A 25,620-nucleotide genomic window follows, 5' to 3' on the forward strand; every position below is an offset into this window, starting at 1 on the left:
GACCAGACGCAAAGGGCAGATGTCACATGATCCCACTTACATGAAATACTGAGAACAGACAAGTTACGGAGACCAAATAGATGAGAGGTTAGTGGGTCCTGGGGGAGAGGGGGCTGGGGAGTTACCATTTAATGGGTAAAGAATTTCTGTTTGGGGCCATGGAAGAGTTTTAGAAATGGTGGTGACACAACATGATACTCAATGCCACTGAATTGTACATTTAAAATGGTTTAAATGGCAAATTTTATGTTATGCATATTTTGCCACAATAAAAAAGTTCCCATTTTTAAAAAACTTTATTTATAAATACAGAGAGTGGCTACAGTTTGCTGACCCCCAATCTAGAGTTTTCTACAACACGGTGGTGACTCATTACTCAGGACTTAGCAGCCCAGCGCTCTAGACGAGTTGTGGTGCGTCCGTCCCACGGCTCTGCGACCTGCCGCGGCGAGGGCACTCCTCAGGGTGTGTGTGGATACATGTGGGCGCACGGAGGAAGGTGCCTGCGATGGGGCTGTGTGCCCTTGGAAAGCCGCCACACTGTGTCCTGTGCACCGTGTGTGCTGGGGACCGTCTGCATGCCCGGCCTGGCCTCGCCGCTCTGCTCTCTGACCAGGAGTCTCCCCCGCGGGCCCGGCGTCCTGCCCGGAAAGGGGCAGCGAGAGGCCGGCCGGCGCAGGGCTGGAGGATGGCCGCCACCGCCCTCAGGCACCGTTTCATCCAGAAGAATAAACATCCTCGCAGGAACGGACACGAGACGCGAAGCCCTACGTCCTGGGTGGGTGTCCAGCAACCTGCGCGCCAGCGGCTCCGGAGCCGCTAATGGAAATAAATCATGGTTTCTAAGTGACTCCCCGTGTGCGGGACTTACTTCTCCGCAGAAGGTGAATGAACTGCGAAGTGCTACTTCCTGCAGGGCGTTTCCCCCGAATGCACAGGGGCCATGAGGCTAAAAATGCAGACACGCACCATGTCTGCAGAAATCATAGAAAAAGATCAAATGTAGTATTTTCTTTCAACATGACAACCGCTTTGAGATTTTCCATTCAAGCAGACAGAACACAGCCTCCGGCGCTCGCCAATTCCTCCTGACAAATACCATTTGGGCTGAGTGATGCTGGAAGGGAAATAAAACAGTGGGAGGTAGAAAGCAGAACATGATAAAAGGCATTCTTCTCGGTCTGCTGAGAGCCCTGTGAGCCGTCCTCTCGGGAGCGCCGCGCTCCTGCAAGCCGGACCATGTGACCTGAGTTCTCAGGTGACTTGTTTGACAGTAATGGGATGGGAAGACAAAACTCAGTGTTCCTGTCCCTTAAAAGGCAGTCGGCTCTTTATTCCCCTCACAAAGAAAACACGCAATAAAGAAAGGAAGGGCACCGGGGGGTGCTCCGTCATTCTGCACAAATCTGAACTAATGGCGCCAACAATGGCGTGAAATCACCCCCAGACCCCAGACTGCCGGCAGCCCCGCCGGCTCCATCCACCTGCGAGCCTGCGGCACGTCAGAGCCGGCTGCAGGGACCGAAGCACAGGACAGAACAGGCACGGCCAGCGCAGAGGGCACTGCCCGGTCCTCCCCACGCCCCAGTCCCTGAGTGTCCTCCTCCGCTAGGCCTTCCTGTCCCAGAACCCCGGCAGCCAGAAATGGGCCGGGAGACGTCCGTGCCACCACATGCTCTGGCCCATCCCGTGGCCACAGCACCCCTGCAGCAAACATCCTCGCCGCATAACGAGTTACCTTTTACCATTAAAAGGGTAAAATCACGATATATAAAAGAGGGACATTTGGAAGGGCATAATGAAACGTGAAAAGATGAAAAACAAAATTCAAAAGTTTCCTGTGAGATGCAGCCTGTGACTACATTTAAACTATAGTCATGGCAACACCGCACGAACAGCAGACTCTGTTCTGTGGACGGCGCCGAAGCACTTTCTCCTTCGTGGGAGCCGTGGGCCTGGCTCTGCCCTCGGGGCCTGGCCTTGCTTTCTCCTCCCCGTGTCCTCTTGCAGGACGAGACCCCAACTCCTGGGGAACTCATGTCATCGGGGAGAAGTGCCAACGATGTTAAGGGCTGGCTGAGAGCTACACGTGACCTAACCTAGAACAGGAGCGACTGTGAGAGCCTCATCCACGGAGAAATGAAGCAAATGAAGCAAAGCAAGAAAAGCAAATCGCAAGCAGCTATTTTTATCTCTTTTACGGCACCTGACTGCTTCGTCAATAGAGAAATAAAGCCAAACAACAAAACTACCAGCCAGTCATTGTCTCTCTTAGGGCAGAAATGCCTCACAGCCCATTAGTTATGAGGCAGAAATGTCTGCGCGGAAACGTCTGCTGCAAAGGTGTCTACGCAGAGATGCTTCGGCTTGGCCCGGGCTCTGCTGTCTGCAGCAGGGACTTCGCCCCCTGGCCCCTGAGCCGGGCTTTCCCCACCCATCGAGAGAACGGTGCCCGGCGAGGAGGACTCCGTGCATGGATGGCACAGCCTGGCACCGAGCTGGCCCCGCACCCACGCGGGCCCTGGAGATGCTGGAGAGCTGGCCCGAGGCAGCGTTTCTGACGTCCGTCACTGCGCAGACTCCGACGCGGCAGGCTCAGGGTGTGAGTCTCCTTTCTAACGGGCGAGCTCCCGGGGCGCGGGCGCTGCTGGCTGCAGACCACCGTGGGGAGCGGGTTGTAGGTGAGCTCCGAGGGCTCCTGCCACTACAGATTATAAGGAAGAAGATGGGCTCCGTGGCCCTGCCAGGACCCTGCTCCTGCTCCCGAATGGAGACGGAATACTTCCTCTCACAGTTTCTGTGGAGCCCACGTGAGCCATGGCTCCCAGCCTCGCCTGCACGTTAAACCACATCAGAAACAGCGCCTGACCCCCACCTGACCTCCTCAGCAAGATCGCTTCCAGACAAACAGCCGCCACCGTCAGGCAACTCCGATCAGACCGACGGCCACGTGTGGGTCTCTCTCCGCGCCCAGTTCCAGGGGAACCTGCAAACCTGCAGCAGGGGCCTCGCCAGGCCCTGCAGGCGCTCTGCATGGAATGCCGCCCGCTCGAGGCGAGGCCGGGACGTGCATCCACGGAGAGGTGGCGCGGAGGGTCCAAGGACCTGCAAGGTGAGCGAGGCTCCACCTGAGGACAGACAACGGGGCCCTGGGACGGCCCAGCAGACCCAAGAGGTCATTTCAAACGAGGCCGCCGCATCGTCACTGTGCAATGTGCGGGGCCACCTCACGCCTGTTACCAGCCGGCTGGGATGGGAGCCTGTCAGTCAACATGGATGCAGGAGTCCAAGGACACCGGGCACGCTCCACTCGACCTTGAGGCTCTGTCCTCACGTCAAACGCACGCCTTTAAGGACGGACGGCCAGCCCGTCAGAGGAAGGCTCCTTCCGGCTCCAGACACACCTGGCAGAAGCCATCACAGGAGCAGACCCCCTTCTGGGTGGGGGCTCAGTTTACACCCTTGGAAGTGAGCCTTCCTGTTTGCCTGGCCAGGACCTATCTGCCTGCTCTCGAGGACATGGAACTAAAACCTGCTCCCTGCGATGAGGCATTCTCTTCTGCTCGAGAAAAAGTGCCACATACTGACATTTCCTATGGCCTGTCGTAGGCAGACAGTCCTGAGTCTTATCACCTGCCCCTCCACCCTCACCTCTGAGCCCCACACCTGGTCAGGCCCCTTCGCCCTGAACTGCTGTGTAGCTGCCTGTTCTCACCCAAGGAGGCCAAGGCCCCAGGAGAGCAGGGACACCAGCGTTCTGTCCCAGGAACACAGAGTCGCTTTGCTTTGTCCAGATCCCACTCCCACCTGAACACAACTGCCTGCTTTTGAGGAGCCAGCCTTCCGGCTCGGCGGTCCTCTCGCGCCACCCAGTGGACGAAGAGGGAAGCGTGTCCAGCTCACTGCTGAGCCCAACTCAGCTCTGCTCCTCAGACCCCTGGGCGGGCGAGTGGGGCTTGTTCTCACAGGAGGCCCTGACGTGCACCGAGTGCTGAGCACTGTGTTCTGCCGCTCACGTGGCACTGACCGGCTGAGCCGAGGACTCGTGCACTTGAGCTGGGGATTAACCTGTACTCAGCATGGGCTGCTGCATTTAAAGATGACGGGCGGCGACTGGCAGTACTCCCTCTCCTGCCTCCCACACCCCGGGAGCTGTGGCCCTTGGAGACCCGGAACATTCAGCTGGGAGAAGTGGAAGCTGCTCATCCTGCGCCCAGAGGCTCCGGAAGGGAACACCGCATCGTCTTGTGCTTCGACAAGGCCCAGTGTTTCTAAGCAGCAGCAATGGCTTCTGTGGAATGATTTCTGCTCTGACACCCGCCCCCTTGTCCTGAATGTTAACAGGCGTGAAAACGCTGTGAACAGTAGAAATCCAGAGCCAAGATCTAAAAAGGATTCAGGGTAAAACGAACCTTAGTGTACAGTGTTTCAGGCGTCACACCCTGCAGAGGGAGCGACACCCAGCAGGGGAGGCGATCGGAGGCACGTGGGTGAGCCACGAACAGCGGCCTGCAAACCGCTCAGGGTCTCGGCAGATGCCCGGAGGATCTCCAGCTCTTCTGTCCACAACGTTTCCACCAGAGTGAGCTGCTGTATCAACGCCATTTCTTTATCTTTCATGTGAGAAACCTGGAAGTTATTTTTAAACTTATTATAATAAAACATACATAAAATTAACCATTTTGAGCACTTTTAAATATACAGACAGTGGTATTTAGAATGTCAACAATGTTATGTAATCATCACCATACACTGTCCCCATTAAACCAACCTCCCCAGCCCTGGCATCCCCCACCGTCCGTCTCTATGCCCCTGACTGTCCCAGATCCTCCAGAGGTGGAGCCGAGCAGTTTGTCTTCTGCATTCTGGTTTATTCCACTGAGCACAATGGTGCCTTCAAAGTTCATTAACATATTTTAAATCCCAGTAATGTTTTTATTCAAATGAGCTGTTCTTTATTTATTTTTTTTAATTTTTTATTGATTTCAGAGAGGAAGGGAGAGCGGGAAAGAGATAGAAACATCAATGATGAGAGAGAGGGAGAACCAAGATGGCGGCATAAGGTACAAACCTGTACGTGCTGCCCCCCACAACAACATTAAAACTACAACTATAAGACAAAACAGCTATCATCCAGAACCACGGGAAAGCTGGCTGGGTGGAAGTTCTACAACTAGAAGGAAAGAAAAAGGCGCATTGAGACCAGATAGGAGGTGCAGAGGCGCCAAGAACAGAGGTACGGAGGCACGGGGGAGGCGGCTGCACTTGGGTGCGCGGTTTTTTTCAATCAGAAGGGGATACAAGCTCTCGAACGCACTGAACTCATTTATGGTGAGGCTCTGGGGTCCCAGACTCCTACGGGGAGAAACTGGACTGTCTTGCAGCGGGTCGGAAAGCGAGGGTGACTTTCTCGCAAAGCTGCTCACAGGGATCATTGTTGCTGTGGGGGCGCGGGACTCGGGGATGCAGAGACGTGGAGTCGCGGAGATGGCTGACAACAGCCATTGCTGTTTGCTCTGCCCTGGGGATTCTCTGAGACCCCGCCCCACTCAATTTACATCCCCACCCCAGCTGTGTGCAGTGGCACAAAGGAATCACCTGCACTTTTGCAGCCTAACCTAACAAACTGCAGCTGGGTCAGAGAGCTCCAAAACTTCCAAACCCCAAACAAAGAGGAGAAACCTGCTGATATTGCTGTAGCTCCTGCTGGGTGGACTTACACAGTGGTTGACTTGGAGATCCAGGAGCCAGGGTACCCCTGGTCAGACACCAGAATTCAACTCCTCACATCCATAAGGGACACACTCAAGAAGCAGACTCAGTGAGCACCAAAGCCCCACTGAAGCAAGTCCTACCCCATAAGGGTGTCTCCAGCACAGCAGTTCTTCCACTGTAGACACAGCGGGTCCTCGCAGTCAGCCAAAAATGCGGAGACAAGGAAACACATCACAAATGAAAGAAATGGAGGAAAGCAAACTAATGGAGGACATAGAGTTCAAAACCACAGTGATAAGGTTACTCAAGAATCTTCTATGAACCTCCGAGGAACTTAGTGAGACCTTCGAGGATCTTAATGAGAATGCCAAAAAAATGGAAAAGGACCAGTCAGAAATTAAACATACACTGACTGAAATTAAAAATAATATACAGAGATCCAACAGCAGACTCAAGAATCAAGTCAAATCAAGTCAAAGATTTGAAATACGAAGAAGCAAAAAATACCCATCTGGAAAAGCAAAACGAAAAAAGAATCCAAAAATATGAAGATAGTGTAAGGAGCCTCTGGGACAACTTCAAACGTACCAACATCCGAATTATGGGGTGCCCGAAGAAGAGAGAGAGCAAGATACTGAAAGCCTATTAGAAGAAATCATGACAGCAAACTTCCCCTACCTGATGAAAGAAATAGACTTACAAGTCCAGGAAGCGAAGAGAACCCCAAATAAGAGGAATCCAAAGAGGACCACACCAAGACACATCATAATTAAAATGCCAAGGGCTAAAGACAAAGAGAGCATCTTAAAAGCAGCAAGAGAAAAACAGTTAGTTACCTACAAGGGAGTACCCATACGACTGTCAGCTGATTTCTCAACAGAAACTTTGCAGGCCAGAAGGGAGTGGCAAGAAATATTCAAAGTGATGAATACCAAGAACCTACAACCAAGATTACTTTACCCAGCAAAGCTATCATTCAGAATTGAAGGTCAGATAAAGAGCTTCACAGATAAGGAAAAGCTAAAGGAGTTCATCACCACCAAACCAGGATTATATGAAATGCTGAAGGATATTCTTTTTTTTTTTTTTTTAATATATTTTATTGATTTTTTACAGAGAGGAAGGGAGAGAGATAGAGAGTTAGAAACATCGATGAGAGAGAAACATTGATCAGCTGCCTCCTGCACACTCCCCACTGGGCATGTGCCCGCAACCAAGGTACATGCCCTTGACCGGAATCGAACCTGGGACCCTTGAGTCCGCAGGCCGACGCTCTATCCACTGAGCCAAACCGGTTTCGGCAGGATATTCTTTAAGAAGAGGAAGAAGAAGAAAAAGGTAAAGATAAGAATTATGAACAAAGTGACAACAAATAAATATCTATCAACAAGTGAACCTAAAAATTAAGTCAGAATAAACTGGTGAATATAATAGAAGCAGGGGCATAGAAAGGGAGTGGACTGACAATTCTTGGGGGGAAGGTGGTGTGGAGGGTGCGCAAAGCGACTGGACAAAAATCTTACACCTATGGACGAGGAAAGTGGGGGAGGGTAAGAGCCTGGGGTGGGGTGGGAACCAGGTGGAGGGGAGCTATGGAGGAAAAAAGAGGGACATCTGTAATAACCTGAACAATAAAGACTTATTAATTTAAAAAAAAAAAAAAAGAAAGAAAAAATGAAAAAAAAAAAAATGATGAGAGAGAATCACTAACTGACTGCCTCCTGCATGCCCCCTACTGGGGATCAAGCCCGCAACCCAGGCAAGTGCCCTGACCAGAATCAAACCCAGGACCCTTGAGTTCACAGGCCAACACTCTATCCACTGAGCAAAACCGACTAGAGCAGCTGTTTTCTCACTTAATTAAAATAGTTACTAAATAAAGTAAAAGGAAAAGAGTACTTAAAAATCTATTACCAAGAATTCATGCGATAATTTTACTTATTAAAAGGTGCAGACAGAATGTCAACAGTCAAAAAACAGATATCAATGTTCATATATTTAAGGCATTAAACAACACTCAAAGAAGGTGTACCATCCCTATCCAACGTGCCCAAAACAAGTAACTTCTTAATCAAAACACTTCTTTAAGAAAAAGATGCAAGCCCTAGCCGGTTTGGCTCAGTGGATAGAGCGTTAGCCTGCGGACGGAAGGGTCCCAGGTCCAAGTCCAGTCAAGGGCATATGCCTGGGTTGCGGGCTCAGTCCAACGAGCAGGAGGCAGCCAATCAATGATTCCCTCTCCTCACTGATGTTTCTACCTCTCTCTTCCTCTCCCTTCCTCTCTGAAATCAATTTAAAAAAAAAGGCATTAAAAAAAAGAAAGCCCTAACTGGTTTGGCTCAGTGGATAGAGCGTCGGCCTGCGGACTCAAGGGTCCCAGGTTTGATTCCGGTCAAGGTCATGTACCTTGGTTGCGGGCACATCCCCAGTAGGAGGTGTGTAGGAGGCAGCTGGTCGATGTTTCTCTCTCATCGATGTTTCTCTCTCTATACCCCTCCCTTCCTCTCTGTAAAAAATCAATTTTAAAAAAAAAAAAAAGAAAGAAAGAAAAAGATGCAAAGTTATAGAAACACACCTTTTGAAGCATAGCACTAGCCTCCTCTGTGAAATAACGGCATATTTTCTGGGCGACGTCCAAACTCGTCTTCTCATTTGTATCTGAGATTCTCTCCCCAAGAAGGACTTTTTTCCAGCGAGGACTAGAACCAAAATGTTTAATAAGATCATTTCAGCAGGGTCTCAAAAAATAAAGACAGCTTTTACACCTCAACAACACACACAGCCCTCTCCTGTTTCCAGAAGCATCACAAAGCCCGTCCCGGTGGATTCCTCTCATAACCCCCCCGCCCCCCAGGGACTCCCCACGCTCCCGCCCGTGCTCCTCTCTGTGCTGAAACGGACGAGGTTCACAGAAGGCACCGCGAGAACAGGAGGTGGCCCGGCACTCTCATCACCGCGCGACCCTGGGCCGGGCGCAGTGGGCCGGCAGGTAGGATACACGTCTGAGGGTGGGCAAGAGGGAGCAGGAGCAGCCTGGCTGGCGTGGCTCAGTGGGTGAGCGTCGACCCATGAACCAAGGAGGTCACGGTTTGATTCCCAGTCAGGGCACAGGCCCGGGGTAGTGGGCTTGATCCCCAGTGAGGGGCGTGCAGGAGTCCAGGAGGCAGCAGATAGTTGAGTCTCTCTCGTTTATGTTTCTGTCTCTCTCCCCCTCCCCTCCTCTCTGAAATCAGTAAGAACATTTTTTTTTAAGAGGGAGCCACAGCAGAAGACTGAGCCAAAGGTGGCAGCGCCACTCCATTCGCTGGAAGAAGCACCAATGGGAGGGAGGGTGGAGAACAGATGCTGGGCGTACAGAATCTGCAGAGGAAGTGGCTTGGACGGCGAAAGGCACGGTGACTGGGCCTGCGGCAACATCTGCATGCAAGTAAACAGAAGGCGCTTAGAAATGCAGAACCAGCCCTAACCGGTTTGGCTCAGTGGATAGAGCGTCGACCTGCGAACTGAAGGGTCCCGGGTTCGATTCCGGTCCAGGGCATGTACTTTGGTTGCGGGCACATCCCCAGTAGGAGGTGTGCAGGAGGCAGCTGATCAATGTTTCTCTCTCTCTCATCGATGTTTCTAACTCTCTATCCCTCTCCCTTCCTCTCGGTAAAAAATCGATAAAATAAATTGTAAAAAAAAAAGAAAAGAAATGCAGAAACAAAACATAGAGGCCCCACTGAGCCAGCGCCACCACTTTGGGCACTGAGCTATCTCACGTTACCCTCCCAACCACTCAGGAAGTCCTCCCTGCACGCGGCTTCTCGGCTCTGGCTCTGACCAGATCAGCACCGGCTGCAGGAGCTCCGGGCCAGGCAGCACAGCACACACCACGGGAGCCCTCGGTCCTTTCCACGGGGCTGGGGCGGGGGGGGGGGGGGGGCCAAAAGCCTGACCAGGACCCATGTTACACCAGGGGCTCCCCTGCCGCCTCCCCCATGAAAACGCCCAGGCCTGAATCTGCCCTGGGGCAGAACAGGGGAGGGGGAGGGGCAGGAGCTCTGTTGGCTCTGGGAAAACCACCCACTCAGACTCCCCTCTGGGCAGTGCCTGTGCCCACACTTCTGAACAAGGAGCTGCAGGTCCCAGGGGGAACCTCTGAGGAGAGACTAGAAGTTCTCCAAACCATGCACTCTGACTGTGATGCTCAAACAGAACCCGGAAAACTAAGGAGAAACACCCAGCCGGCGGGTGAGTGGCATCAAGAGCACGCGGCCCCCGCCCGCAGCGGCATCCCAGAGCTACAGCCTGACCCACCCACGTGCACTCACAATTCTCCAGCCTCCAGACACAGCAGCTTCAGGGCCGTGAGCAGCCTCCAGGACGGCCCGTCCCATCCGAACGTCAGGTTTCTGCGAGGGGGGACAGGACGAGCCGTCACTAGTACTTCGGGACCAAGGCTAAAGCAGTTTCTCTAAAGCGACCACTAAACGTTAGGGAGCCTGCGGTCTTGGTCAGAAAGACAAAAGGAAAGTAAGTCTTCAAATACCTAATGATAAAGCCCAAGTAACAGGAAAATCTCTCACGTTTAAGAAAAAAAAAATGCAAGCCATTTTCCAATGCACCTGGGTCAGAAGCCGGAGCTGGAGGAGGCCCAGCGGCAGGCACGGCCAGTCACAGGGAGACGGAGGCTGCCGCCTCTGGGTGGTCTGGGGGTTAAACTAGCGGCAGCACCACAGCGCGACCGGCCTGGGCAGAGCTGGGTCACTCACAACTGCACTTTATCTACCAAAGGGAGAACCCTGACCCTCTTCTCCCTTTGGGTGTGAAGTCACCAGCCACCCCCATCCCAAGAGCCCACGCCGTGGTCGGGGAGGCCCAGCCTGGCCTCCACCCGCCGATGCCACACCACCGTACCACAGTCAGAGACCCACGCAACCTGGGCCATAACCAACTCACCCAGGCTCCCTTCTGGCACCATGTTTCCTGTCCCAGCGGCCTCTACGTCCCTGAAAAGCTTTCTTGGGAAGTAGCTTACGCTCCTGTGTGCCCCACGACACCAAGCACCGCTCACTGCACAGAGTAAGTGCTCGATAAACACCTACCTGCCAGCTGGTAAGAGTCAGAAGGTGTCTCATCCCTACAGAACCCTAACCTCCATTTTCTCATCACAATTTCCCGATGGAACAATTCTGAGAGAGAGGAACACTTACTCTATAAAGTCATGATCCTTTAAAATGGAAATCTTTTTGTTCATCTGCTTATCTGTTGATGGAAGATACTTAACAAGCACATCTACACAAAAAAAATCAGACTGAGATTTAGGATGTAATTCAGACAAAAGTATAAACCTTTCTTTCTCAGCTTACTTTCCTTCCCATTGCAATCAAGACATATGGAAACAGTTTCACCTAATTCATACAAAACAGAGGTCTATTAGTCAAGGCCCACGCAATGAGATCGTCATCAGCTCCAGAAAAGCCACACAACTCCACGAGGCAGGGACCAAACACCCGCAACCCAGCTCACGCTCCCACTCGGCACACGGGCCAACAAGCCCAGTCCCGACGACGGCCCCCGGCAGGCCTGCTGGGAAGCCCACCTCCGCGGCGGGCTCTGCACCAACACGAGGCGCGGAGCTTCTAAACGCAGACTCACAACTGTCTGCACAACTGTGACTACAACCTGAGCAACTGAAAGTGAGGATGCACACAGGGGCTAAGCCACTTGGACAGCAGAGTCATGAGGGACTTTTGTATTTTTAAATTTTCTCTTCGTAATTGTCTTTATTTTTAAATGCAATAATCACTAATACATAAATGTTGATCACAAGTCAGCATTTCATGGTCATCATGTTAAAGTTATTCTGATAACACAAGGCTAATCTCAAAGCCCCTTTTCTCAGACACCAGCAAGGCTTGCTTTTGCGTTTCTATTTTATTTCATAAAGAACAGCATTCTTCTGCCCGCAGGATGGAGTAGCAGCACCTCGACCACGTTTCTATTTCCGCTAGAACTTGTATTAAAACCACCTCAATTACACACGCGGTGACTGTGCTGCTCCTCGCACTGGGAGACAGTCCGTGCCGCCTCAGAAGGGACCAGGCTTCATGTACTGTTTCCCACGATGTTGGGAATATTCACAGCATAAGTTTTTTAAAATATATTTTTATTGATTTCAGAGAGGAATGGAGGGAGGGAGAGAGAGAGAGAGACAGAAACATCAATGATGAGAGAGACTCACTGATCAGCTGCCTCCGGCACGCCCCCCTACTGGGAATGGAGCCCGCAACCCAGGCATGTTCCCTAACTGGAAATTGAACCGTGGCCTCCCGGTTCATAGGTAGGTCAACGCTCAACCACTGAGCCACGCCAGCTGGGCCACAGCATAAATTTACTAGCTAAATCCTGATCTTAGAAAGAGTAACACCAAGGATGAGGGCTACTTAATGGCCACAAAAGAGCATAACCCAGGACTTCATCACGCACCGCGCCCCGGAACAAGGACGGGCATGCGTCTCTCTGTGGTGAGCACGGTGCGTCACACACAGCAGTGCTGAATGTTTATGTGTGTGGCTTTCTAATCTCAGTACAGAGATCTCCATTTCTTTCCATCTATTAAACATGCATTTCCTTAGCACGCTTCCTGGTCCTCCATTCCTGTCTGACCCAACACAATAAACTCTTCTTGGTTCTTCTCATCCTCAATGTCGGTCAAGGCTTCGTTGTTTTTACTTCATTATCGCAATTACATGGTCAGCCAGAGTGAGGCGAGCCCTACCTCGGAGAAAATAAACAATATACATTTTAAGGATTGCTGCCCGGCCAGCATGGCTCAGTGGTTGAGTGTCAACCTATGAACCAGGAGGTCACAGTTCAATTCCCTGTCAGGGCACATGCCTGGGTTGCGGGCTCGATCCCCACTAGGGGGCGTGCAGGAGGCAGCCGATCAGTGAATCTCTCTCATCACTGATGTTTCTATCTCTCTCCCTCTCCCTTCCTCTCTAATATCAATAAAAATATTTAGAAGGAAAAAAAAGGATTGCCATCTTTATTAAAACTTAAGAGAACCTCACCCCCAGACGGGGAAGTGTATACCATCTTAGCGATAGGAACCGAAGTTCATCCGACCTTGTGAGACGGGGACACACGCGTGGGGGTTCCCGCGGGGAACGAACCCGTACTCCAGCAGCAGCCGCCGGCTGTCGTGGGGGCCGTAGCAGATGAACACCTCCTCGCGCCGCCGGCAGCCCGAGCCCGTCCTGACTTCGTAACAGCGGGTTTCCTCATTAAATGCTGCTTTCACCTAGAAAGGAAAATCGTTCGTTTTTTAAAGCAAAACCCAAAACTAAAACGACTAAGTTATTATGTTTATTTAAGCCCGATGCCCCTCTGAAACACTCATCGCTGAATGTAACCGCAGGTGGGAACAATGAAGGTTCCCAGGGCAGCCCCTAGTTCGCCTCCATTCGCCCCACTGGCAAGCGAGTCCCACCCCCGGGCCCTGGGGATGGCAAACACTTGACATTGGATAACACCTGACAATGGATATGTCACACAGACAGCCCGGGGAGGGAGGAGGGGGAGAAGGGAGGAGGGGGACAGACAGGCGGCCGGCCCCCAGGCTGTACTCCTAAGCGGGCAGCCACCAGCAGGGGCCACGGGAAGCAGGCTTTGTAGTAACAAGAGGTCACTGGTTCTCCGGGGAGGATGTGAGTTACTTGTTTGAATAACTTCCAGGGCTGGCAGGGAGGGGAACCTGTTAGGGTGAGGACCGGGTGGGGGCAGCTCGTCTGGCTGACAGAGCAACCAGCTGGGAAGCCTTCCGCACCAGGTCGGGGACTACGAGGTGTGAGCAGGGAGCTGCCCGCCAGGCCTCTGGGGCCCTGTGAGCCCAAAGGTGTCAAGGCACACGCGGGATTTCAGGTCTTACAATAAGGCCTTTGAGCATGACACTGGCTGACACTGTCGTATGGATTTTGTGACTGTTTTGTGAGCTGATGGGTAGAGAGGAAAAGAACAAGAAGACCTACCTGCTCCCCACAGAAAGGAGTGGGTGCAGGCACTGAGGCCCCTTCCTTAGCAGCAAGCCCAGCGAGCCCCAGGAGGCGAGGAGGAGGAGCAGGCTGAAATTCCCACCTGGCAGCATCAATGATAGATTAAGGCCATGGTTTGGAGTCTCATGCCAAAAGCCACTGCAACGCACTTTAGACCCGGCCGGCAACTTCTTCCATAGAGGGCCAGAGAGGAAATGCTCAGCCCGCCAGCGCCCTGAGCCACATGCCCCGCTGCAGGAGGCGGTACCCACACTCACCTGTAAAATCACTGGTCCTGGGGGCGTAAATGCATTAACAGCCATAAAAATAAAGCCAGCCCAATGGGGCAGAGTCCCTGTGTCCAGCATCCTATTGTACTACGGCCCCACTCATTTCATCAACATCAACCACAGACACCCTTCCTGGCTCGGCCTCCCGCACTCAGTGTTGTCAGAAACGCATCCTCCTAAGGAAGTGACAAGCCGACAGGCAAGGAGTGTCCTGGCCTTGGAGGCACAGCAGGGCCTCCCCACGCTCCCTCCCAACGGCAGTGGGCGAACCAGGTGGCTAACCGGGTGGCACGGGTCTTCCCCGGGCGGCCGGGTGTGAAGAGGACAGCGAGCAGGGGTCCCAGCCAGTGCGCCTGCAAGTGGACCCTGGGAGGGTTGGCTGTGGGTGAGCCGACTACAGACACCTCTGCCCTCAGGCAGGCCCTCCCCAGCAGGCCCTGCAGACAGAACCGTCTCCGTCCTGTGCCACAGGGCAGAGGGCAGAGGGCAGAGGGCGAGGGATCTGACTCTCCCACAGCAGGCTTCTCCAATGACCTCTGGACTCCTTTCCCCACTCCATAAAGTTTTGTTTGTTTGCTTGTTTTGTGTGTTTTTTAATAAAGGTTTATTGAAGGCCTACTACATGCCAGGCCCTGCGCTGAGCACTGGGATTACAAAGAGGAACAAAGCAAAGTCCCGTCCTCTCAGACTGCAGAGCTCAGAGACGGGGCAGTACATTAACCAGAGATCACAGCAAAGATCAAAGCGGACAGCAATGGCCCCAAGTATAAAAGGGGTCAGGGGCAGGAACGCAAGCCAGGCTCCTGGGCCAGTTCTGGAAGGAGGAAGACCGTGCACCACAGGTGGGCGAGGGAGGGGAGGCTGCGGGTTAAGACCTGGGGGGGGGGGGGGGGGGGGAGTATAGCACTGGGCTCTGCGGGCCTGGCGGGACATGGGGTCGGAGCAGGCAGGAGCACGCCTGGCGGCAGGCAGTTACCTAGCACTGGCACACCTTCCCTGTGGCCCACTCCCTAGTCTAGGTCACAGGTTCTAAAGTCGCTGTCCTCCCTGTGGACACAGAACGGGTGCCCCCTCGGCAGCCTCTCACCTGGACGGCCGGGCTGTGGTTCAGCAGATCCAGGTACGGGGCGAGCGCGCAGGTGTCTGGCTCCGTGGACAGGCCCTGCCTCCGGCCCCGCTCCATGTACACGGCTCTGGTGTTGACCGTGCACCAGGCCCACAGGAAGGCCCTGTAGCTGAAGACACTGGCCGCAGCCTCGGAGAGCAGAGGCTGCAGGGAGGAGAAGCAGCCTCGGGAGGACGTGAACAGCTCGCGCACCCGCGTCCTCTGCTCTCTGGCCTTCGCTTCCAAAGGCCTGGGGAGAAGAGCCACCACTTCCGGCTCCAAACACACAGGGCAGGTGTAGGCCTTCGGCAAAACCTCCAGGTAGGGCTTCCAGGGGGACCGGTCCCCAGCATGCTTTTCTGCAACTAGAAAGGTGCACAGAGCCAGCAGAGGAGACGGGGGAGGCTGCCACCTTTTCAAATTAAAAGCCAGAGGAAAGAAGTTACTCTTATTGGAAGATACAGACACTCTAGTGCAGCGGTTCTCAACCTGTGGGTCGCGACCCCTTTGGGGGTCCAACGACCCTTTCACAGGGGTCGCCTAAGACCATCCTGCATATCAGATATTTACATGACGATTCATAACAGTAGCAACATTACAGTTATGAAGTAGCAACAAAAATAATGTTATGGTTGGGTCACAACATGAGGAGCTGTATTGAAAGGGCCAGAAGGTTGAGAACCACTGCTCTAGTGGTTAGTTCTGCTCCCAGAGGGACGGGGCGGTCAGCACTCGCCCAGCTTATTCCATGGCCCATGGGAGGGTCTTCCTTCCTCAAAGCTTTCTCTCCAGAGAGCACCCAACACAAGTGCTCTGAGCAGGTCACGCCACACAAGAGCGGACTCACCAACCCGAGTCCCAGCTTTGTTTGCAAGATTCCTTTCTGCAAACACCCTCTCTGCTTCCAACTTGGTTGTCCAGCTTTAAGCTTTTGCTGGCAGCCCACTGGTTTCACTGGGATAACTAGGGCACTTGGTGGGGGAACCAATGGAAAGAACCTAGTACATCCACTGGTGCATGTAGGCATTTCTATTTTAACCCTAAATTACCATCTCTATTGAAAATTATACACTGCAGTATTTTTATCTGTTCACAGTAAAAAATCTCATGCTGCATGAATGTATTCAGAAAAGTTTACATTAATCCTTCAACGCCTAGATTCCTCTATTACCATATATTCTACTCAAAATTTCAGAATGATATGGAAAATATTAATGCTAAGAGCATCCTTGCCTCCACTCACACCAATAAAGATATATCAGTCCTCTTACAAACACAAGTGGGGCCCAGCCAGTGCGGCTCAGTGGCTGAGTGTCGATCTATGAACCAAGATGTAGGTTCAATTCCAGGCGGGACACATGCCCCGGTTGCAGGCTCGATCCCCAGTAGGGGGCGTGCTGAAGGCAGCGGATTGATCACTCATCACTGGTGTTTCTCTCTCTCCCTCTCCCTTCCTCTCTGAAATCAATAAAAATAAATTAACTTTTTAAAGAGCTGAGGGGGGGCACATTCAGAATTTACCCTGGGCTAAGACACAATTCAATCTTTCAAACCTCATAGTTTAGAAACCCTTCGGCTGAGGCTCTCACACTCTGTCCTCAGACGGACCCGAGCGGAGGCCCCGGAGAACATGAGCTGGAAATCTGTTCTCCCTTCAAGGCTGGCCCCTCTCTCCTACACTAAATAAAGCTAACTCTTTCCTAATGTCAACAGCTCTTCAGAGTTGAAAGAAAATTCAAGCAAGTACAATGAGGGTAAAAATAAAAGAGAAATTGACATCTGTCATGCTCCACTACGATGGAGAGCAAGCTACTGTGAGCAAGGCGCTCGGCCCTGACTTCATTATCCCATTTCATCTGCAGTTTCCGGGATAGATCAGGATTCAAACCCACCTCCCAGTTTGCCATGAATTAAAACAAACTTCACAGACCAGAGTAGCCCTGTTGCACCATTGCAGGTATCGGCTACGCAAGGGGCTGGGTCCTCCTGAACTCTGCCTCAGGTGACACACCTGCTGATGGTGCAGACTTTAAGGAGAAGCGGTGCCCCAGGTAGCATGTGTGCGGTCACTTACTTAGCAATGTACGCCCCTAAGTAGCTCCTAATCACTGTGTCCGTGGTGAGCAGGCAGCTCTCAGGCAACGAAATAATCACCTGTCCCTCCTTCCCGAAAAAGAAAGCAGAGTTTAGAACGCCCGTGCTTTGGGAAGGGCTGTGAGTGCGCGTCTTTTCAAGTCCTCGGTTTCACCTACTAAGAGCCCAGAAGAACCCGACCACAGAGACCACCACCAACTAACTGCCAAGCCCCTGAGTCGGCGGATGTAGGCAAGGCCGCTCCAGCGCGGGTACTACGACCCCAACAGGAATTAAAGGTCAATTATGTGACTGTCAACCTTTCACCAGAAAGGAAGTGGAAACACTGACAACTCAAATCAAATTGTTCCTTCACTTCCTTAGGCCAGGAAATTGTGCTGCCTTCAGGAAACAGGCAGAACCCCACACACTCACACACAAAAACCCATCTGGCGCAACCCCCTGTATCCAGCAGCTGTCCTAGAAATGGCCCACCCTCCCTTAGCCTGTGTCCACTAGCTACAGCAAGGGCAGCCCGCCAGCACAAGGGGCCCGTCTCACACCTGCAGAAGGACCGCTCTTCACACGGAGACGGGAACAGAGAAAGGAAAGTTAAGCTGCAAGTAACGGACCCCGGAAACAAGTAAGGCGCCAACAAGCCAGGCGCAAGGCCCTGCTGTCGTTGTAACTGGCACCTCAGTTACGGATTTCAGCCCAAATCAGCCGGGTGCCGCTGCCAGTTGCCTCATCTGTAAATCGAGATTAGACTAGATCACCACTACCACCCCTTCCTGCCCCGACATCCGTGACTTTATGGTTTTTAAAAAATCCACTCGGTGGCTCAGTTAGAGAATCTTCCTGTACAGCAAAAGGTTGCGGCTCGACTCCCGGTCAGGGTACATACCTAGGTTTCGGTTAGATCTCCACTCAGGGCGGGTAAGGGAGACAACCTATCAATGTTTCTCTCTCATGTGGATGGATCTCTCTCTCTCTCTCTCTCTCTCTCTCTCTCCCTCCCTCATCAATAAAAACATATTGTCAGGTGAGGATTTTTTTAAAGCCACTTGATAAAATGGTCTATATCAGTGAGGGCGAACCTTTTGAGCTCGGCGTGTCAGCATTTTGAAAAACCCTAACTTAACTCTGGTGCCGTGTCACATAGAGAAATTTTTTGATATTTGCAACTATAGTAAAACAAAGATGCATATTTTTGATATTTATTTTATATATTTAAATGCCATTTAACAAAGAAAAATCAACCCAAAAAATGAGTTCGCGTGCCACCTCTGACACGCGTGTCATAGGTTCACCATCACTGGTCTATATGGTCCTTGGGGTAAATCTCTTCATCATCAAAACTCATCAAACTGAACACTTAAAAGCTGGGCAGCCCAGCCAGCGTGGCTCCATGGTTGAGCATCGACCTATGAACTACTAGGAGGTCAAGGTTTGATTCCTGGTTGGAGCACATGCCCAGGTTGCAGGCTCAAACCCCAGTAGGTTGCCACAACTAAAAATTATAAAGTAATTTAAAAATTAAAACAGCATAATAGAATTACAACACTAAAAGTTACCATTCTTTACACTAAACATACTAGTATATGTAAGGCTGGGGTCTATATAAATTAAATTAAGAAATTAAAATAATGTTAAATAAAAATAAATTAATTAACTGGCAGCTTTACAGAAAACTGTATTGTCCTTTAAATGGCATAAATGGACCTTGGAGATCAGATCACCATGCCATTCACCTCCTTGTTTTCCAGGGGAGGACCCAGAAGCCCACGGGGTCCGGAACCTTGTCCCTCCGGTGCCACAGCAGGCTGGCGCCTGGGACAGGCCCGGAGGCCTCCTCCCTCTGCTCGCTCGGTTCTACCTCCTCTGCTAGGCGCAGTCTCTCAGATGAGAGCGGCTTCCTCCCGTGCACGTTAGCACATGATCTGGTTTATAAAATCCGCTGTGGCAGACTGCTGGCTGCCTCCCAACAGCCTCTCTCCTCCTCAGCACCCACCCCCCTCCCCACCCCCGAAGGGCACTGCGGACAGGTGCCGCCTCCCGCCCCCGAAGGGCACTGCGGACAGGTGCCGCCTCCCGCCCCCGAAGGGCACTGCGGACAGGTGTCGCCTCCCGCCGGGGCTGGGCACCTGGTCGTTGGCAGCGGAGAGGAGGCTGGTTCATGGGTCCCCTTTCCTGGGTGGGAGAAGCTGCCCTTGCTCACCCCTTGCTGGGCCCTGCTGCTCCAGCTCCAGGAGCTACAGGCTGGACCTGAGGGTGGCAGCTCCCTCTAAGGACGTGGGTGGAGAGCTGCTAAGTCCTGGGCCTCTGACGGCCACGGGACGCCACACCAGCCAGGTCGCCTACCCAGGCGTGTTCGGGTGACAGCACAATAACCTGCTCTGTGCAAGCCCTGCTACTTGGGTTTGTCTCCGGTACGCAGCAAGCAACTCTCACGGGCAGAGTTGTACTGAAACTTATCTGTAAGTAAAGAATGCCTGTAGGCCGAGCCTATTTTTAATCCACTTGGTTTAACCCCAAAAAACAAAGCAGCAACATCTGCACTGGGTCTCAAGGACAAGAGAGACGCTCACCTGCAGGGACGTTCTGCTCATCAGCCCTCTCCCGGTATCTAGGAACGCAAAGACAGGAAAGGGTGAATCTACTGCAGCTTCCAGGCCTCAGAGACACTCTGAATAGAAGATGTGAATGAACTTCAAAGCCGGTGTCTTGTACCCTGAGTCCCGGAGGATCAAGAAGCTGCTCTGGAAAATGTAAATGTGCTGACCTCCCCTTGGGTTTGTAATCCTCCAAGGGCAAAGCGAGCTTCAGAATCCAGACCTACAGACCAGGCACCTTCCACAGATCTGCTTCCGGGTCTCTCAGGAACCCTTCAGCTGACCTCCTCCGCTGGGTCATCCTTTAGACTTGTATGATAATTTAAGCGGAAATGCATCTCCAACCATATACAGGGGTAGGCAAAAGTAGGTTTACAGGTGAAATACAAATAATACAATAATTAATGCATTACAATACAAGAATAAGCTGTGTGTTTTGAATACTCACAACTGTAAACCGACTTCCGTCCACCCCTGTGTGTGAACCGAACTTGGCATACGGGATAAACCTGGAAGACGCTTTACCGCTATTTCTACAACACAGTGTTCAAGTTCAGAAAAGAGAGCCCAGCAAGCTACACTTACTAAGGCGAGGCGGGAAGTGGCCATGAGGACCATATAAAAGTAAAGCTCATTACAGACTAAGTTCCAGGAACGTCTGCGCTTCTGCTGACGGACAATAACACTAAGACTCGGGTCACTGGCCACATAATTGTCTACACTGCTGGAAAGGAACATCAGGTCGGTGGCTCGCCTCTGAGAGGGCGCAAGATTTTATCATCGCAATTTTTATGGATTATCCTTATTCCTGCCTTCGCCTTATTTTTCTATTCTCATCCCCCTTTTGTAATTTTGGATTTTATTTCACCATTTCGGCATTTCTTCCCACAAGCCACTTCATTTACTTTTAGAACCAGGTAAAGCACCTTAACACATTGTATGCGGGAAGCGTATTTACACGTTTACGTTGACTGGTAGTACAGCGCAGGACACGTATTAATACGTTTTTTATAGACTAGCGGTAGAATGCAGGTAACGAATAAATACGTTTATTTTTATACTTTTTTATTGCTCTAAAGGGATGCTAACATGCAGATATATGAATTCCAAAGGACAAAATTTGGGTCTCTAACACATACATTGGTGAATTATGTATGTACTTCCAGGTCTAACGGTAATCTATTCAACTGCGTAGAGCAGGGGTGGGCAAACTTTTTGACTCGAGGGCCACAATGGGTTCTTAAACTGGACCGGAGGGCCGGAACAAAAGCATGGATGGAGTGTTTGTGTGAACTAATATAAATTCAAAGTAAACATCATTACATAAAAGGGTACGGTCTTTTTCTTTTTTAGTTTTATTCATTTCAAACGGGTAGTTTGCCAATGGCTGGCATAGTCATCCCTTCACACAATTCTCTGCCTCACCACGCATTCAGTGCGATTCTAAGAAAAATAATTCAGTATACATTTTATAGTAAATCACAAAAAGTTTCATTGAAAAAAAATATGTAAAACTGAAGTTATCGTAATTTTACTGAACGGTGCCATTTGCGCAAAAAATTAGCAAAAATGGCCCGCGCCACCTGTTAGCGCGCGATAAAAACTACCCGCAAACAATGTGTTAATCCACCTTCTCAAATATTACAGCTACAGCCTGGCCAGCATGGCTCAGTGGTTGGGTGTCGACCTATGAACCAGGAGGTCAGGGTTTGACTCCTGGTCAGGGCATATGCCTGGGTTGTGGGCTCAACCCCCAGGGTGGGGCATGAAGGTGGCAGTCGATCAATGATTCTTATCACTGATGTTTCTCTCTCTCTCCTTCTCCCTTCCTCTCTGAAATCAATAAAAATATATTTTTTAAAAGAAAATTACAGCTACAAGGCAGGAAGCCTGACACAATACGAGATACGCTCCCCAAGATAATACAGCCACCTGCAAGGCTCACCCCTGCTTTCCTGTCACCTGTGCCATCTCATGTGACAAAGGTCATGAGAACTGAAAGCCAGACTCACCTGGAAAACAAGCAGGTATTAAATTTGTATCTTCAAACTTCCTAGCTTTCAACCACTTCTTAAGCGCTATAAATTCAGGCTTGTAGCTCTCATTCACTAACCAATGGAGGAAAAAAATGGTGATTAACAAAACCTCTGATGAACTGTCTCAGTGTTATCATAAAAATAAATGAATTTTAAAATGTACAAATAATGTAAACTAAAAAGAAAAAGCATATGGTGGTCTCAAAGAGGCAGGAGAAGCAACTGGTAAAACTGACCGTTATCAGTGTGGTGCCTCCCAGTTGGCCAGGCACTTTCACACGCAGCCTGTCCTCAAACTGGGTTACAGCGAACTCAGAACGAGGAGTTCATATCCAAACACTGATACCTTGCAGGTAATGAGAGGACAGGAGAGAGGGCAGGGCTAGAAACAGAAACCTGGGAGTCAACCCCAGAAAAGACACAGTTGAAGGAACGAGAAATATGTTTATATTCCCACAAGGGTTAAAAAGAATACAATGGCACAATTACAAAGAGAATTATTGAAGAAATATTCTCTGTGAACATTGCCCATGTGCCTTTGAGAAAAGCTATATGCACCTGTTAATATCAAGCAACAAGATTCTTTTTCTATCACTGGCACCAAAAAAAGTAAACACTGTACCTCCCCTTGATTGAAAATTTGTGCAGAGTTTCCGTCTTCTGATCCGGCTTGTTCTTCCTCTACCTTTCTTCATACTACAACTGCAGTTTCCGTTTAGGTGCCCAGTCGAAAATAAAAGGCACTTCCTTTACTTTTTCTCCTGATGTATGATTATCACTGTTCTTGGTACCTTTAAAGATTTAAATAGACAAACATATTATTTGGTAAACCACTTCTCTAAAGTGTTTTTAGATATAGAACTTTTATACTGAGAGCTAAATCATGATCCCTTGTGCAGTGATGGAATGCACATTTTACTGGTCCCTCTAAAACAGTTCCTTTTTAAAAAAAATAAATGTGTGTATATAAATTCATACAGCAGGCACCTACAGGAGGCAACTGATAGATGTTCCTCTTTCACATCAATGTTTCTCTCTCCCTCTCTCTCCCTTCCTAAAATTTAAAAAAAAAAAAAAAGCCCAGCTGGTGTGGCTCAGTGGTTGAGCGTGGACCAATGCACCCAAGAGACCTCGGTTTGATTCCCAGGCAGGGCACATACCGGATTGCAGACTGATCCCCAGTAGGGAATGTGCAGGAGGCAGCTGATCTATGTTCTTTCTCATCAATGTTTCTCTCAATTCCTCTCCCTCTATCTCTTAAATCAATTTTTTTAATATTTAAAATAAAAATATCCTCAGGTGAGAATTTAAAAAACAGCAGGATTCAGATAATGGAATATTATGTAGCCACCAACAGGGGAAAAAATATATGCTAAGGCGTAAAAATGTCCAAGGGGGGGGAAAAACAAAGTTTCAGAACATTTCAAACTCAATGACCCCTTTTTTTTAATATATTTTTATTGATTTCAGAGAGGAAGGGAGAGACAGAAACATCAATGACCCCTTTTAGGTTTGCTTTTGAACCCATTATGTATGTTTATAAAGCCAGGAGATTTAAGGAAAGATAGCCACAGGTGCGCAAGGGGAGGCGGCGCTTACTGCGACTTACACGTGCTTGAATGCCGAGCGGACGGTACCCGGTACCCGGGGAGAGCTGGGGTTTTATGTGCGCACTTTACCCAACAGCTGCTTTTAAATCTACCACCGACACCGGGCAGACAGGGGACCAGGCACCGGTACCACCCGCCTCGGCCCTGGAAGGCTCCCTGCTTCACCCACCGAAGGGTGGCGAGCCGGGTCCCTGGGCGAGTGCCCGGCCGCGCGCGGGTGCCCGTGGGCGCGCGGGCTCTGCACGTGGAGCCAGGGCGGCCGCGGACCCGGGCACGGCACGCGCTCCCCGTCCCACCCGCGGCGCCCACCCCGCGGCCCTGCGCCTCGCGGACCTACATTCGCCAGCTGAGCGACTTCCGGGGCTAGCGGAGTACGGATACGACCTCCGTTCTTTTTACATCAAAAAACTAAAATATTAACAAAGCTCCAGAGCTGCTTCCGTTACCCGGGCAACCGGAGGCCCCGGCCCGGAAGTGCTTCCGGCTCACCTGGCGCCGGGGCCGGTCTCCGAGGTGACGGCGGCGGGGCGGCTGGCCCAGGGCACGTGGAGACCCAAACCGCACGGTGACCGCCCTGCGTCCTCACTAACCGAAGCCCAGTCCCTGGCCGCCGGGCGGAGCCCCTCCCCGCCGCGGGTTCCGCCGGGGGCCTGCGCAGTGTGTCCCGGCAGCGCCGAGGACGCCCGCACCCGACGGGGTCAGCCCTTACCCGGAGTCGCGGACGAGGAAACTCAGGGGCCCGCGGCGCGGAGCCCGCGCTCTGAAGCCCGACCAGCGGAGGGGAGGGACTCCCTACGCACGCGTCCCAGGCCTGACCCCCAGGGCCGGCATCCAACCCGCCTTTTGCTCCGCCTCCGCCGCGACCCCGGAACTGCGAGCCCAGGCCCGCCGCCCCCGATTCCGCCGACGTGCCCCGCCCCTTTGCTCGGGAGCCCCGCCCCGCCCCTGGCTTACCGACGCGCCCCACTCCTGAGGCCCCTCCCCTGACTCACCCGACGCGCCCCGCCCCTTTGCTCGGCGAGCCCCGCCCCTGCGAACCCGCCCCTTTGGCTAGCCCCGCCCCTTCCTCTTGCCCCGCCCACTTCACCCTCCCTGGCCTAGCTCTCCCAGGATCAGCCTTGCAGGAGAAGTCCATAGCTTTTAAGTCAGTGGTTCTCAACCTTCCTAATGCCGCGACCCTTAAATACAGTTCCTCATGTTGTGGTGACCCCCAACCATAAAATTATTCTCGTTGCTACTTCATAACTGTAATGTTGCTACTGTTATGAATCGTCATGTAAAAATCTGATATGCAGGATGTATTTTCATTGTTACAAATTGAACATAATTAAAGCATAGTGATGAATCACAAAAACAATATGTAATTATATATGTGTTTTCCGATGGTCTTAGGCGACCCCTGTGAAAGGGTCGTTCGACCCCCAAAGGGGTCGCAACCCACAGGTTGAGAACCGCTGCTTTAAGTAAATACTCCTCCCTGTGCAGAGGTGGAGCTCAATTTCTGCCCCCACATCGCCACTGGATTGTGGGACAGGCTTAGTGACTTGCTTCCAAGTGTGCAGGGCAGTGTAGAGAGCAGGGAAAAGTAAGTGTGCAGTGGGGAAACCTGGCAAGCCGTCCGGCCAGGTGCTGAGGGTTAACATAGTCAGTGATGAATTATGGTGATAGCATGCCAGGGTGTAGGGAGGGCACTTCGCTCCTGTGGTCTTCCTCCCCCAAACCCTATAACCGCGTTCTTTCTTGAGAAGAACATCAGACAAACCCCAAAACACCTGAACAGTACAGTGGGGCCTTGACTTACGAGTTTAATTCGTTCCGTGACGGAGCTCATAACTCACATTACTCGTATGTCAAAGCACTGTGACGTTCGCTGCGCCAACTAGCGGTGGGGTATCTGAAGCTGGTTCGTAACCCGAATTTTAGCTCGCAACTCAAACCAAAAATCGGCCGAGAGTATCTCGAAAAACTCGTTAGTCGGGACACTCGTAAGTCAAGGCCCCACCGTAGTAAAATTCAAATAAAGCATGGAGCTCAGTTATTACTACTGTTCCAATGGTAGTTTCTGATTTGTGACAAATGAGCCATCATAGTAAGATGGCTAATAGTTGGGGAAATTTGATGAGGGATATATCAGCATCCTCTGTACTACATTTCCAACTTT

General features: G+C 51.4%; 1 protein-coding gene across 11 annotated transcripts; it reads right to left on the bottom strand.

The window, feature by feature from the left end:
* Positions 1-277: 277 nt before the first annotated feature.
* SETD4 (SET domain containing 4) lies at positions 278-24,357 on the bottom strand. Of its 11 annotated transcripts, none has more exons than XM_059686404.1 (12): positions 23,949-24,357; positions 22,472-22,640; positions 21,826-21,921; positions 19,790-19,827; positions 17,203-17,291; positions 15,111-15,540; positions 12,829-13,003; positions 10,911-10,992; positions 10,029-10,109; positions 8,291-8,414; positions 4,413-4,629; positions 278-819 (listed from the first exon to the last, which is right to left on the bottom strand). In XM_059686404.1, exons 2-11 carry the CDS (start codon positions 22,542-22,544, stop codon positions 4,429-4,431), a joined length of 1,389 nt encoding a protein of 462 aa, XP_059542387.1. In that variant the 5' UTR covers positions 22,545-22,640; positions 23,949-24,357; the 3' UTR covers positions 278-819; positions 4,413-4,428. The 11 variants fall into 11 exon arrangements, 10 of the variants coding, with proteins under 10 accessions (XP_059542387.1, XP_059542390.1, XP_059542386.1 ...); XM_059686407.1 differs by lacking the exon at positions 278-819 and adding an exon at positions 827-1,117; XM_059686403.1 differs by lacking the exon at positions 278-819 and adding an exon at positions 2,196-3,149.
* Positions 24,358-25,620: the final 1,263 nt, after the last annotated feature.

The sequence above is a fragment of the Myotis daubentonii genome, chromosome 3 (assembly GCF_963259705.1).
Source record: "Myotis daubentonii chromosome 3, mMyoDau2.1, whole genome shotgun sequence".
Taxonomy (NCBI): Eukaryota; Metazoa; Chordata; class Mammalia; order Chiroptera; family Vespertilionidae; genus Myotis; species Myotis daubentonii.

Excerpts from the sequence above, each read along its gene's own strand:
- SETD4 (XM_059686404.1), bottom strand. The coding sequence starts at position 22,544 with ATGAAGAAAGGTAGAGGAAGAACAAGCCGGATCAGAAGACGGAAACTC. Across the intron at positions 19,828-21,825 it reads AATACCTGCTTGTTTTCCAG|ATACCGGGAGAGGGCTGATG; the intron begins GTGAGTCTGGCT and ends TTGCGTTCCTAG. Across the intron at positions 17,292-19,789 it reads TGAGCAGAACGTCCCTGCAG|GAGGGACAGGTGATTATTTC; the intron begins GTGAGCGTCTCT and ends TTTTTCGGGAAG.